The following is a 15707-nucleotide window of genomic DNA, read 5'->3' on the forward strand; positions in this document are numbered from 1 at the left end:
TGCTGCATCCAAACCACTAGGTGTCAGTGGAAGTACAAGATGACACAAAGACAAAAGTTAGTGAGTGCACCTTTAATCACTTTTGAATAAATGTGTAAATGTAGGTGTGTCTGTCATAGAAGCATTAAAATGTATAGTTTATCAAATGATGCGTTAGAGTAAAAGTGTTTCGATATCATAACATGGCAGTGTGCGAGAGTGAACAGAGCGAAAAATAAGTGTTTATAAAGTCAAAATTAGCCATCAAACTTGTTATTTGTATGAAAGTAAATAAAATGCACAGTTGTTGTAGCGCCTATAGTGTTAATATCACCAGGAAGCTAAGGGTAAAACGTAGAAGGTGGCATGTAAAACTTAGTTTGCAGAAATGTATATAGTAATGTTTATTCTATGAGACTAGGTTGCAATTTTTAACTAAAACACATGCATTTAAAAGTAAAATTTGTAATGTAGAGTACTTCTGATTGTCCAAGATTTTTAGACATTCAGCCGTTGCTGAAAGTCATTGCATGTCAATCAACCTCAAGTCGAAAATGAGAGCCAGTGAAATCTGAGTGTGTAAGCAGTACCGTGGCATGATTCATCAAGATGCTACAGTATGTATTCATGTATGATGTTTGGGTGGACATCACTCGAGCGAGGTGTTGGGTGAACTAATTGAATCCATTAACCTTCCTTAACTCCAATCTCCGGTTCAGCAGGATGGTGAACCAGAGCATGAAACTTTAGTTCTCTTTAACAAGACATACAAATCCCTAGTTAAAGCCATTCACGTTTGATGCCTATGATCACAAACACTCAGTATTTTAACAGAGATCAGATTTGTGATTATTAAAGCTGACATATCCACAAGAACCTACACCCTGAGTAAAAGAAAGAGAAAAGAGAGCGAGAGAGAGAGAGAGAGAGAGAGAGAGAGAGACTGTATCCCATGATCCTCCTGACCTGACCTGAATATCAGTGCAGCTTTAATTGATTTCCAAAAAGGTTAAAGGCTGGAAAGCGAATATCAATAAGCACTAATTCTCATGTTTATCTTACAATTGCCATGTAAGGGCAAGTCTGTTGTTTTAATGATAAAAAAACTAGTGATTCGGTCAGAGTTTTAGGTCACTGTATGCGCTCCTAAGAAAGGAGCAGTCTGTGTTTTACCGGATTCTCTTAGGCCGCTGATCTCAACTGGTACATAACAGCCTGATCTAATGAAAATTATGTGACAGTGGCGCCATTTTTGCCAAATTGTATTACGTAATTCATTACACGTATTGCGCCATTTTGGGGTGAAATGTACACTGTGTCGCACTAAAAGTGAGTTAAATGTTCTCCCAAACAGATGAGGTTTTTGAGGTTAATAGTCTATCAAGTATAAAATCAACAAAACCAACCTCCCTTTCCTAAACCTTAAACCTAAATCTAACCAATAGTGTCATTAAAAAAAGCAAATGTGAGATGAAAACGCAATTGTGTGGTGTTTCTAAGATACTTTGGCTCACATGTTGACTCCTGTGCTCTTCATGACTCGCATCAAAAGTGCAACAGTCTATGAGCTGAGCTACTGCGCAATTTGATTGTGCTAGATCACACTCCAACAGGCTTATAAATGTAGTTGTTTATGCAATGCAAACCTTAATATGTATCACCTTCAAGTCATGAACTACAGTAAAAGTGTTTAGATGTCATAAGATAGCATTGTGTGAGGAACAGGGTGAAAAGTAAGTGCTTATGAATTTCTAATCTGCCATTTTACTTGTAATTTGTGTGAAAGGGTTTAAAAGTCATTATTGTTGTAGTGCCTCTAGTGTTCATTTCACTAGTAAACTGTCGCATTACATACATTAGGCCACATAAAAATAATTCAGCAAAAATGTAGGTAAAGTAATGCTGGTCACACTAGCAGACTCTAAACAGCTAGATTTAGCCAGAGAGTGTCACACTTACTGACTGTTTTGCTGAGATCTCACACTGTTCAGTCGGAGTTCTGTTACACTTGCCGATTTAGAATGGTGGAGGGGTGACAGACACGTCCCTGTTACGTAGAGCTCACCAAAATAACAACAGAAGGACCGCGTGCAGAAAAATAATTGTAAAAGAATGATTTAGGATATGATTTATGGAGTAACTTTACCCTGCAAATGTGTTATTTTGTATTTAACCACTCGAGGCCAATTTGCTCAGTGTGCAAGTAAGCCAGTTTCACTCGCGCTGCAAGTTTTCTCTGAAACCCTCCACCTCCCCAGCTCCACAATCTACAGGTGCATCTCAATAAATTAGAATGTCGTGGAAAAGTTAATTTATTTCAGTAATTCAACTCAAATTCTGAAACTCGTGTATTAAATAAATTCAATGCACACAGACTGAAGTAGTTTAAGTCTTTGGTTCTTTTAATTGTGATGATTTTGGCTCACATTTAACAAAAACCCACCAATTCACTATCTCAAAAAATTAGAATACATCACAAGACCAATAAAAAAAAAACATTTTTAGTGAATTGTTGGCCTTCTGGAAAGTATGTTCATTTACTGTATATGTACTCAATACTTGGTAGGGGCTCCTTTTGCTTTAATTACTGCCTCAATTCGGCATGGCATGGAGGTGATCAGTTTGTGGCACTGCTGAGGTGGTATGGAAGCCCAGGTTTCTTTGACAGTGGCCTACAGCTCATCTGCATTTTTTGGTCTCTTGTTTCTCATTTTCCTCTTGACAATACCCAATAGATTCTCTATGGGGTTCAGGTCTGGTGAGTTTGCTGGCCAGTCAAGCACACCAACACCATGGTCATTTAACCAACTTTTGGTGCTTTTGGCAGTGTGGGCAGGTGCCAAATCCTGCTGGAAAATGAAATCAGCATCTTTAAAAAGCTGGTCAGCAGAAGGAAGCATGAAGTGGTCCAAAATTTCTTGGTAAACGGGTGCAGTGACTTTGGTTTTCAAAAAACACAATGGACCAACACCAGCAGATGACATTGCACCCCAAATCATAACAGACTGTGGAAACTTAACACTGGACTTCAAGCAACTTGGGCTATGAGCTTCTCCACCCTTCCTCCAGACTCTAGGACCTTGGTTTCCAAATGAAATACAAAACTTGCTCTCATCTGAAAAGAGGACTTTGGACCACTGGGCAACAGTCCAGTTCTTCTTCTCCTTAGCCCAGGTAAGACGCCTCTGACATTGTCTGTGGTTCAGGAGTGGCTTAACAAGAGGAATACGACAACTGTAGCCAAATTCCTTGACATGTCTGTGTGTGGTGGCTCTTGATGCCTTGACCCCAGCCTCAGTCCATTCCTTGTGAAGTTCACCCAAATTCTTGAATCGATTTTGCTTGACGATCATAAGGCTGCGGTTCTCTTGGTTGGTTGTGCATCTTTTTCTTCCACACTTTTTCCTTCCACTCAACTTTCTGTTAACATGCTTGGATACAGCACTCTGTGAACAGCCAGCTTCTTTGGCAATGAATGTTTGTGGCTTACCCTCCTTGTGAAGGGTGCCAGTGATTGTCTTCTGGACAACTGTCAGATCAGCAGTCTTCCCCATGATTGTGTAGCCTAGTGAACCAAACTGAGAGACCATTTTGAAGGCTCAGGAAACCTTTGCAGGTGTTTTGAGTTGATTAGCTGATTGGCATGTCACCATATTCTAATTTTTTGAGATAGTGAATTGGTGGGTTCTTGTTAAATGTGAGCCAAAATCATCACAATTAAAAGAACCAAAGACTTAAACTACTTCAGTCTGTGTGCATTGAATTTATTTAATACACGAGTTTCACAATTTGAGTTGAATTACTGAAATAAATGAACTTTTCCATGACATTCTAATTTATTGAGATGCACCTGTAGATCTGCTACATGGGGATTGTATCTATGTCTAATTGTGCAGCTGCATGTGGTAGCTCAGCGGTTAAGGCTCTGGGTTACTGATCAGAAGGTCGGGGGTTCAAGCCCCAGCACTGCCAAGATGCCACTGTTGGGCCCTTGAGCAAGGCCCTTAACCCTATCTGCTCCAGGGGCGCCGTATCATGGCTGACCCTGCACTCTGACCCCAGCCTAGCTGGGATATGTGAAAAAGAAGAATTTCACCGTATATGTGCAAATGTATAATGTGTGATAAATAAAGAAAATTATTATTATTATGTCATATATGCTTGATGCAGCATGTCTTGTTTTTGTCTAATTGTGCAGCAGCATGTCCACATGCTTAACTCAGTATGTCTGTGTATGTTTTAGCAGTAGCAATGTACTTGCTCTGCAGCAGCAGCAGCAGCAGCAGCAGCAGATCTATTCCACTAAGACCAATATCCTTAAAACATGTCCTACCCACATTAACATGCTAAATCTTTCCGAGATTTGTCATGACTGAACTTATTTTATGAGTCAATTTAGTGAAGGAGAACACCAGTAAAAATTATTGGTGACAGAATCACTATGGATTACAATTGTTGTTTGTGATGATGTGCAGCTGTGAGTGCGATTGCTGATGAAAACATTCAAATTAGCATGACGTCTTCTCAACTCTTCAATAAAAATAGCTCATTGGTCACTTAACGAAACCAAGCGACAGAAAGATTTTTTTCTAACAAGTTTGATATGCTTTTCCAGTTCTCAGAGTCATTAGGGAGTTCTGTTGGGAAAGAGATTAATGACCTCCCGCTAGCTGCGTCTCTTACCAACTGGCCGGCGATTATTTAAATGAAGGTTACACCTGAAAATCGCTGGAAAATCAGCTTGTGTGACACTGGCTTAACAGCATTCTATCAGACCAGGTTTAGAAGAGTCCATTATTTTTATAAAATGCAGTTAAATTCATCATCAGCAGGGCTTAATGTTTGTAATCACATGCTCCCATGCATTCTTGTGCATGTCATTTGCACATGCGCCTGACATTTATTACAATAAACAGTAACACAAAGCAGTCATAGTGTGCATGAGTTGAACTTTTTCGCACAGGCTGATGATCAATGGAGTTTACTTTGAAAGGGTAGATTGCTCGACTGTACTCAAGACGTAACAGCAGGTGAAAAAGCATTTTGGAAAAAAACTAGGCTTACCGCAGAATGCATCCTATCTGAACAATACTTAATACAAATCTTTGATGTACCAAAATCTGAATGTATAAAAATATAGGCTGAATGCAAAATCAACAACACACTCAGTGTGCATCTCACCATGTCCAGTGGCACGCAAGGAACTGAATCTTCATCTCCTTCCTCGATGGGCCTGCCTGTAAATGCCACATTCACTGTGCTGGTATAGATCAGTCTGAAGATGCCTCGCTCTGTACAGACTAAAACACACAAACCAAAACCTTACTGATCCACACTCAGACACGTGGATTCTGATTCAAATCCTACTGAGCTGCCTTGCTGTACACTGCTTTTATAGACAGCTACATTTTAAATCCCAAATATGCTTCAGTTTTGTGCGGATGCTAGGCGTATGCATACCGGACAAGTGACATCAATTTTGTCATCAACAGAGTGCTCAAGCACTGTACGCGTGCAGCCCAATTTTCCAACCCACATACTCACACATAGTCTGCGCATGCACCTAGAATTATTTGCACTAATTAGCATGTCCAAAAAGTGGCAGCACTCACAGTTGGACCATTGCTTTCACAAAGAAGTGCAAGAAGATGATGCAAATACCAGTGAACAACAGGAGACAAAGGTGTAAACAACAACAGTGGATGTATAGGTCAAGAGCGCTTGTGTTTGGAGGTCAGGAGACACCTGCATTTGTATAACTTGAGTCTGAAAGGCTATAGACTTTTTTTAATGTCTAAACTCCTGAAAAGAAATAGTACAGTATCTCATAGTCATGTATGCACGCACAGTCAAATGAAGTATACCGTGAAAAGCTAGAGCGTTCGACTGTATGCAAATGCTAAGCGTGCATAATTGAAGTATGCTTTGGGCTTAAGACAGCATCATTACAAAAATGGAACTGATTTGGAACCCTCTACAGCAACTCAATCGAAAAAAGTGCATGGGAGATTCGACTCCCAATTGATAACAATAGTGTTTGCCCTTAGCATGTTGCTAAGCTAATGACATGCTGTAATAAGCATAAATGGTCAGATAGTCAAAATAGTCATTTTAGACACAACATGGCCAGTTATTTTGTCTAGTTTTGCTCCACAAACAAAAATAGTTCCAAATGAGGCAAAGAAAGATACGCACCTCAAAAGGCAGCATAATCTAAGCATTGGGAGTGTGTCTATGATGCCTTAAAATGCTGCATACCTAGGCAGCACACTAGGTTTTGGAGCAGAGCCATGGAATCTCTGCTGTAAATAATAATATGCTCTTGGGAATGTTGAATGGGAAATATTATCACAACATTAGTATATAAACTCTAGTAAGCAGTGGTGGCCCAACAGAGGAGGCAAGGGAGGCTGAACCTCTTATAAAATATTCAAAATGAACATAAAATCAAAAATGACAACAGTTGCTTTAATCAGTGAACCTACTAACGTGCAAAACTCACATGCCTTTAATACATTTTTTTTTTCTCTTTAATGTGTGTCTGTCCAGGTAAATTTTAATCACTGTACGAATCGGTATGAATGCCACATGAGGCTGAGGCATAAAGTCTCCTCTCATTAGTAAACTGACCAATCAAAATGAACATTCAAATGACCCATTGCATCTGCATCTTAAATGCTGCCAAAAAAGGCAAAACAGTGGCAAAATGCCAGAAGCAGTGGAGGATGGAGTCCTCTACACATACTGTATTAGGTAAGTACTGTAGATGTTACTATAAAAGAAATGCGGCCCTCCATTCATTTATACATTTTTGTACTGATCACAGTCTATAGATGACAAAATGATAAAATTATAACACATTGGTAGATAGTAAGACTATTTTCAGATATCAGGGAGAGGAGATCATCAACCCACTGCAATCTTTTATTGGTTTGATCTTTCAATACCGATTTACATATTTGCCCAGAAATTTCTGTCACAGACCGCCACTGCTAGGAAGAGACACTTAACACATTCTTTGAATAAAGAGCCTGAACTACAAGAAAAATGGTGACAGCTCACCGTTTATGACATTGTTTGTGCCGCCAACATTGACTGATTCAATCTGCTTTCTCCTCAGCTGTAGGAAAAAACAAAATAGATGACCAGCATTATTATTATTCCTTTTTTTATGACCAGCATTACTGGTTTAAATAGGTTATGACATCAGTACTGTGTGTAAGTTAGTGAGTTTTACTCCTTGCACAATCAGCAGAATGTGATGTATATATGGGTGATACTTCAGTTAGGAACACTTTTAACTACTAGATATATATATATATATATATAAAGGAATATTTATCACATGTCTTAGAATACAAATCTGATCTTGATCAAGCATTAAGTGGATTTTGGTCAAATATCACTTTCTAAACTTTAAATGAAAAAAATAAGACTTTTGGCAAATTAAACACTTCAACACTTTTTAAAACTATTAGAATCTATCCTGTATAACTTTTTGGTGATGTTCCCCCTAATGGAAAAATCACCCATAAGACAATATAAGGTCTGGACATATTATACCAAGTAAACATTAATTGAGTAAATATTAATGTTCTTTAAGACCGTTTAAAGGCTATTTGCACCCTTAATTAAATACTAACATACAGTATAGTGGCATTACTGCAGTGTTCATTGTGTTTATTTAGAGTCCCAAAGACACCCTATGCCAACCCCTACTCCTCAACCTAACCCCAACCTTACTTTACAAAAATTAGCTATGGTTTTACTACATTTACCATAGTATCACCATGGTATTTTGTAGTAAAATCATTGGTTTAAACATGGTTACAATATTAACACCATATTACTGTAGTAACACCATGGTTAATTGCATTTAAAGGGGTCATGTCATGAGGAATCAAATTTTCCTTATAATATTTTGACATATAAGAGGTCATTCTACTACTGTATAAAAACATACTGTAAATTTCAGATCATAAAACTTAATCCTCAATGCAATAAAGACATTTATTGAAACCAAGGTGCAAAAACGCCTAGTTCTTTACTTCCGTGACTTCCCTGTGTCACTAAGGGGCTCATTAATTCATGACCATCTCTACAGTGAAAAAACATTAGTGCCTACATTTACATCATCGCATGCTTGCCCCGCCAACTGGTGCTTCAGTTCTTAAACTGAGAGAGAGCAGTACAGACAGGACAGACAGGCCTGGTGTGGTCTAACTATTCCTGAATACAATAGGGGACCCATCTGGACTATTTTGAATTATTTTTGTATATAAACATGCACTACACAGACATCTTTGACCATTGTCATATATCTGGCACTGCTTTTAAAAGATGCGGTGTCAAGTTACAACTCTGAATAGGAGACACCATTCGGTTTCATCAGCTGCTCTGGGTCTTGCTGTTTTGAGCACAAACATGTCATGGATGCATTCTTTCACTCATTTGCACTATTTTTAATTGTTGATGTAGGTAAACATGAACTAGATGGACGTCTTTGACCATTTTTATGTGTTTCCAGCGATGTGATACTGTATGTGTGTGTGTGCGTCAATTCACCGTGCTTTGGACTATGTATGTGCAGTTTTTGGCTCATATCAGTGTGGATTGCTTGTGAACCAGTCATAATACGATTCAAGCTTTGCAAATGAACCATGAAGGATGGGGCATTTAAACAAACACACTCTCACGGTGAAATGGTAAGGATTCGTACGACTTTTCTAAATTTGGCTAATTAGTATGATATCATTCGACTGCACTCATATGAATTCGTATGACTTTCACTACAGCCAATGACATCGCTGAACATCGTTTCCATCTAATACGACAATAACTTGCTTCTGTCACACACAACAGCATCCTATCATGTTTACACACTCTTCTGATCAATTAGGTTTAATAATATTAATAACCTTAATGTCTCGTGCGCAGAACTCACCCTTACTTCTGCATTAGACATCCAGACCTTTGCACGTGATGAAATCATATTAATTTATACGAACGAAATCATACGAAATCATAAGAAAAAGCCAACTCGGAAAATATGTACGAATTTTCATGAGATCGGGTTGGTTAAATACACTTGGACCCGATCGCAAAACCGTAAGTAAACCATTTCATTCATGAATATTTCAAATACCATGACTGTTTGTGCTGCTGTGAATGAAAAGTTGAATATACTTGGATGCAATGTGTTGGATGTGCGTTATGTGTAAACCCTGAAATTTAGTTTTATAATGTTGTGGAGCTTGTTCTTTCTCTTCTGATTGAGTTTCATATATGACTGTATTTAAGGGGCTGCACAATGTTAGCTAATCATAACAGTGAGTGTTTACGTGGAAGTTTAAAGGAGGCGCTTAGGCCAAAAGCAAGTGTTTCAGACAGAGGGCCAGAGACAGTGTGGAAATTGATCATATATTACTCAATTCTGATTGTTTTGGTGCAAAAGAAGCTTTTCTAACATTATCAGTGGACCTCAGAGAAGATAATCAAATTATAAAAAAGAGCATTCCATGACCCCTTTAAATTATGGCTTACACTAGTAAAACCATGGTTAATTTGACCTGGATCAAACCTTTCTCTCAACTCTCTGATGTTCACTGTAACCAAATCACTGAGAGGAAATCAACCTTCATATTCATTTTTATTAATTACTATATTATAAGTAGTATTAAATTAAATTTTAGGAGTGGAGATAGGAAACAGGATGGGGGAAAGTGGGACAAAAGGGGGGACTGAACACGGGTCGTCCGCATGGAAAAAGCACATCCACACCGTCTGAAATTTAGCGACACTTGAGGGCGCAGTTTGTATTTAATTTCTGTGTTTCCATCAGACCATTTGAGAGCAACTGGCCGTGCTGTGTGGCAAGTGCTCTTTACACCTAGTGCAAATATTCACTCCGTAATAAATCTAACTTAAGTAAATAGTACTTACTGTAGTTCAGCAGTGTTTAACTGATTAATTTTATGCTATAGGCCTATATGCTACAGTATATGTTTATGTATCATTTTCATTGCATGTTTTAGAAGATTCTAGAATGAACAAAGCTCTCATAATGTGCATTTTATGATATTGAGGCTGCAAGGAAACATACTGTATATATCTCTCTTACCTGTTCAGGACCGGACATCCCGTAAGAAGCAGTGTGAAATATGGTGTCCACTCCTGCACAGATCTTATACAGGGCATCATAATCACGGATATCACTCTAAAATACACACACACACACACACACACACACACACACATACTGAATCATAACAATGTTCGGTCAATCACATAGATGTACAGTATATAAGATATAAATACATTAAAATACAAATATAATGCAAAAGAATAAAATCCATGCAAACATTTTTATAACATGCTTTTTCTTAATCAACATTTTTTAATATGTACAAATATATATTTTAAGTCAAGAAAATCAAACTTGGAATGAATCTTCACATTATTCCTGACTGGGATTCTTGCTATTTAATAATCTGTCCAACTAGGGTTAGGGTTAGGTTTAGGTTAGGTTTGGGTTAATAGTAAATTCAAGATGTTTCCAAAAATGTAATGTCCTTTGCCTTTCGCATCACATCCATTTAAAGGAATAAGTTCTTACGCAGTGTGTCTCAAATGTATTTCCAGCTTCGGCCATTATAATGGGCAATTCGGATATTTAAAAAGCATACACCAATTTTAGCAGACAAAACATTCGAGTTCCTGTTGGCAATTTTTCATGAGATCAGTCTGGGTATGTCCCAGTATGCAAGAATCAGTGATAACTATCATGCAGCCATGGCCTCAAAAGATAAAAAGAGCAGCTAAGCCTAATGATATGTTCATAAATATCTATGCTTCCATATGGAATAAAAATGGCTTCACATAAGATCACCAGATCACCAAAACCACCAAAAAGTTTTGAACAATGCTTTCTCAAGTTCTGGTTTGCAGTTTCAGATGCAAACTTTCACAGCTCTTCATATGGCGTAGCGGTTTCTCCGTGAAATTCGAGCATGCCAGCAAAGAGTCATGAAAACTTGCTCTGAAATTTGAGGCTGTTATCCTGCTTCATCTTGCGTACTCTACACCTGCCTTCCACCTGCTTCTGTTACACCTGACTGCCCAGCAGCCCCTCAACAACCCTACGCCCATCAACCCATTTCAGCCAATGTTGCTTCTGCACTCTCCAATTTCACTTTACCTGATAGAAGACCGCTCCATCTGGGATATCCCAAGGAGGCTTGTGGAGATCCAGCAATATGACCGAGGTACCTTGGCTTGCCAAAGCTCGACCCAGCCTGAATCCAAAGTATCCAGCCCCTCCAGTGACTAGTACCCTCCCCACCCTGCTCTGTCCCTGGTCTGAGCCCTCCAGCCTAGTGGCGACCACGCAGTTGGGACTGTTGCACAAGGCGCCGACCGCACCGTTGGCTCTGTGTCTCACTGGGGCTCCCGTGGCACTGCAGGTGTGGGTTTGCCGGTGGCAGCCGGTGGCTGAGTCCAGCAGGCATGCACAGGGCAGCTGCTCCACCTGACACATGGACCTGTTCTCCTTCATAATGCACGCTGGGTTTAGATACCTCCACTGCGTCCAGTCTGGGGAAGATCAGAGACAGTAAGAGTCTAATGAATGAGCGGCTGCTGTGAAACAGATCTGCCTATGAGTGAGTGAATGAATGCATAATTTACCTCTCCATGTAAAGAGGCTGATGCCAAACTTTTCCTTACACACTGGGGAGGCGCTTCGATGAGAGTTTTTCATAAATGTTTAAAATACCAACATTTGCGGTAACACTTTACATTAATATTCCCTTTGTTAATGGTTTACAAAGGGATTAGTTAATGACTAATAAATCATTTAAAAATGCATTATAAATCATTTATATGCAGTTATAGAAACATGCATAGAAGGGCAACTTTCATCCAATTCTTGCCAAATAGTGAGCATTTTAATTTGCATGTTATAAATTCTTAATAAATACACTTATTCATTCTAATTTTAATTTAATTTTTTTTTATTTAAATTTAATTAGAACATAAAATGCCCCAATTCATAATTTCTCATAATGTAGCAGAAATAGACTATTATAGAGAAATTCAAAGGAGAGATTTTGTCATTTTGCTACAGTCATTTTGTGTACAGGTGCATCTCAATAAATTAGAATGTCGTGGAAAAGTTCATTTATTTCAGTAATTCAACTCAAATTGTGAAACTTGTGTATTAAATAAATTCAATGCACACAGACTGAAGTAGTTTAAGTCTTTGGTTCTTTTAATTGTGATGATTTTGGCTCACATTTAACAAAAACCCACCAATTCACTATCTCAACAAATTAGAATACATCATAAGACCAATAAAAAAAACATTTTTAGTGAATTGTTGGCCTTCTGGAAAGTATGTTCATTTACTGTATATGTACTCAGTACTTGGTAGGGGCTCCTTTTGCTTTAATTACTGCCTCAATTTGGCGTGGCATGGAGGTGATCAGTTTGTGGCACTGCTGAGGTGGTATGGAAGCCCAGGTTTCTTTGACAGTGGCCTTCAGCTCATCTGCATTTTTTGGTCTCTTGTTTCTCATTTTCCTCTTGACAATACCCCATAGATTCTCTATGGGGTTCAGGTCTGGTGAGTTTGCTGGCCAGTCAAGCACACCAACACCATGGTCATTTAACCAACTTTTGGTGCTTTTGGCAGTGTGGGCAGGTGCCAAATCCTGCTGGAAAATGAAATCAGCATCTTTAAAAAGCTGGTCAGCAGAAGGAAGCCTGAAGTGCTCCAAAATTTCTTGGTAAACGGGTGCAGTGACTTTGGTTTTCAAAAAACACAATGGACCAACACCAGCAGATGACATTGCACCCCAAATCATCACAGACTGTGGAAACGTAACACTGGACTTCAAGCAACTTGGGCTATGAGCTTCCCCACCCTTCCTCCAGACTCTAGGACCTTGGTTTCCAAATGAAATACAAAACTTGCTCTCATCTGAAAAGAGGACTTTGGAACACTGGGCAACAGTCCAGTTCTTCTTCTCCTTAGCCCAGGTAAGACGCCTCTGACGTTGACTGTAGCCAAATTCCTTGACATGTCTGTGTGTGGTGGCTCTTGATGCCTTGACCCCAGCCTCAGTCCATTCCTTGTGAAGTTCACCCAAATTCTTGAATCGATTTTGCTTGACAATCATAAAGCTGCGGTTCTCTCGGTTGGTTGTGCATCTTTTTCTTCCACACTTTTTCCTTCCACTCAACTTTCTGTTAACATGCTTGGATACAGCACTCTGTGAACAGCCAGCTTCTTTGGCAATGAATGTTTGTGGCTTACCCTCCTTGTGAAGGGTGTCAATGATTGTCTTCTGGACAACTGTCAGATCAGCAGTCTTCCCCATGATTGTGTAGCCTAGTGAACCAAACTGAGAGACCATTTTGAAGGCTCAGGAAACCTTTGCAGGTGTTTTGAGTTGATTAGCTGATTGGCATGTCACCATATTCTAATTTTTTGAGATAGTGAATTGGTGGGTTTTTGTTAAATGTGAGCCAAAATCATCACAATTAAAAGAACCAAAGACTTAAACTACTTCAGTCTGTGTGCATTGAATTTATTTAATACACGAGTTTCACAATTTGAGTTGAATTACTGAAATAAATGAACTTTTCCACGACATTCTAATTTATTGAGATGCACCTGTATATATATATATATATATATATATATATATATATATTAATATTATAATTATTATTATTATCTTTAAATTTCAATTGTCTTTAGTTCTTAATTTTTAGGCTATTAGTAATTTCCCACCTGTTGTCCTAGACGAATACTTGCATGATTGAAAATGGAGCCATTGGAGACAGTAAGTGTTTGGATTTCGGAAGGTGGTTATATACGATTTTTTGATCACTGTGTTATTTTAATTGCTTTTATTGTTATTTTTCATTTTGTTTAAAGTGCAGTTTGAATTATAAATATATTTTGTTACAAATTTTCATGTTTAAATAAATGCATTTTTTGGGGGGTGGGGGGGGGGATTTTTCCCCTTTTTTCACCCAACTTGGAATGCCCAATTCCCAAAATGAATTTAATTTTTAAAGCAAAATCAATAAAGCAAAAATGGAGTTGACGATATAATCGGATATCGCAATATTTAATAATAAGACGATTATTGATAAAATATTTTTTACATATCGCCCAGCCATAGATGGGTGAGTAAATGACGAGAGAAATTTCATTTTTGTGTGAACTATCCCTTTAATGAACCCCTTTATAAACCCCTTAACAACGGGAACATTTACCAAATTTTCACAGTGAAATCAGTCAGAGATCATCTGTAGATGATGTGCTACATTTGTAGCACAAATGTACCATATTAGCCCACATCTCAATATTTTGTGTAGATTAAATACAATCAAAAAAGGGAATTTTCACTATCATCAGTTTTACTAAATCCTCCCTGTACATATTAATTAACAAATGCATGCAACCGAGTAAACTTAATTTATCTGAGTTGTTTCAATGAAAAAAGTCTTGTCAGCTTTACTTAATCCATTTGTGTGGGGACAACATATATATTTATGTTTGCATTAACTGAAACCGCAGTGATTTGTAGTTCCCAGCATGCTTTGCACAAAACTAGATGACGAGAGTAAATGTTAATTAATTTGTTATTTAATGTGTTTTGTGCAAGATGAATACAAGAGGATAGTTCATATTTAATGTTTGTTATTATAAGTAGCTACTGAGTCAACATACATTTTGGAAAATACAATGACAACTGGAACTCACAGTCTGAACCATCCTGTATTCTTAATTTATTCAAAAGTTAAATGCAAAATTTGTCAATATATGTAATAAATATTTGACATGACAACACATTATTTTGTATCTGAAGGAGTTGGCATATATTGTGTGATAGGCAAGGAATACACACACATTTTGTGAGAAAATGGAATAAGGTGAGTACTTCTGCACATGTTCAACAGATACATCCAGAATAATTCCTTTATACATAAACTCGTGCCTGTTTTGTCCCAGTACTCAAGAATCAGTGTGGTCTTTTTGGCCATTGCATTCATAAGTGTACGAAAATAGAAATATGCAAACATGATTGCCAACATATAATGCCCCTGCTAGATATTAAAAGAATATTTCGGGATTTAAAACTCCAACAGCTCCATTTGATGTCCATAATCTTTCCAGCAAGACATTGACTGTATTACAATATCTGATAGGACGAAAAATCTAATAAAAATCAACAAATCCTATTGGAATTTAAGTTTTTCCTCTAGGATCTTATTTGATTAGAGGATTCTTGTTTGGTCATGTTTGGATCCTTTAAGATTGTGTTCCAAATTCTAATTCCAATAGAAATTTTGCACACATTCAATAGCTATTTTTTTTGGCTAGGGACGCAACAGCATGAAACATCTGATGAAAGCTATATGCATTCTATATATCATGTTGGGTTCAAGATAAAGTAGTTAGAATACAGAAGAATGTACAGAATTCTTTCTTTGTCTAAACGCCCTAGAGTTTAGTAAGTTCCACATTAAATGCGAGTTGATTTCATGGTCACTGTTCCTTTATAGTCTCTGTGAATTCAGATGACTCTCAAGGACTATTTGAATATCTTATATCAGTCTAAAATGATTTACTCTGTTCTTTTGTGGATGCAGAAATGTATTATTAAAATATATTGTATTTCTTAACTATCTTGCCACAAATTTCTCAAATGCCA

At 37.8% G+C, this 15707-nt stretch overlaps 1 protein-coding gene across 1 annotated transcript in view; it reads right to left on the bottom strand.

Annotated features, from left to right (window-relative positions):
* Positions 1 to 11533, bottom strand: part of LOC127452268 (putative short-chain dehydrogenase/reductase family 42E member 2) — a 36601-nt gene extending 25068 nt beyond the window's left edge. The window contains exons 1-4 of the mRNA XM_051717609.1: positions 11177 to 11533; positions 10100 to 10195; positions 7042 to 7099; positions 5161 to 5279 (exon numbers count right to left, since the gene is read on the bottom strand). Coding sequence (XP_051573569.1) covers positions 5161 to 5279; positions 7042 to 7099; positions 10100 to 10195; positions 11177 to 11533 — 630 coding nt within the window. The remainder of the gene's footprint in view (positions 1 to 5160; positions 5280 to 7041; positions 7100 to 10099; positions 10196 to 11176) is intronic.
* Between the last annotated feature and the right edge of the window lie 4174 nt (positions 11534 to 15707).

This window comes from Myxocyprinus asiaticus, chromosome 14 (assembly GCF_019703515.2).
Source record: "Myxocyprinus asiaticus isolate MX2 ecotype Aquarium Trade chromosome 14, UBuf_Myxa_2, whole genome shotgun sequence".
In the NCBI taxonomy this organism is placed as follows: Eukaryota; Metazoa; Chordata; class Actinopteri; order Cypriniformes; family Catostomidae; genus Myxocyprinus; species Myxocyprinus asiaticus.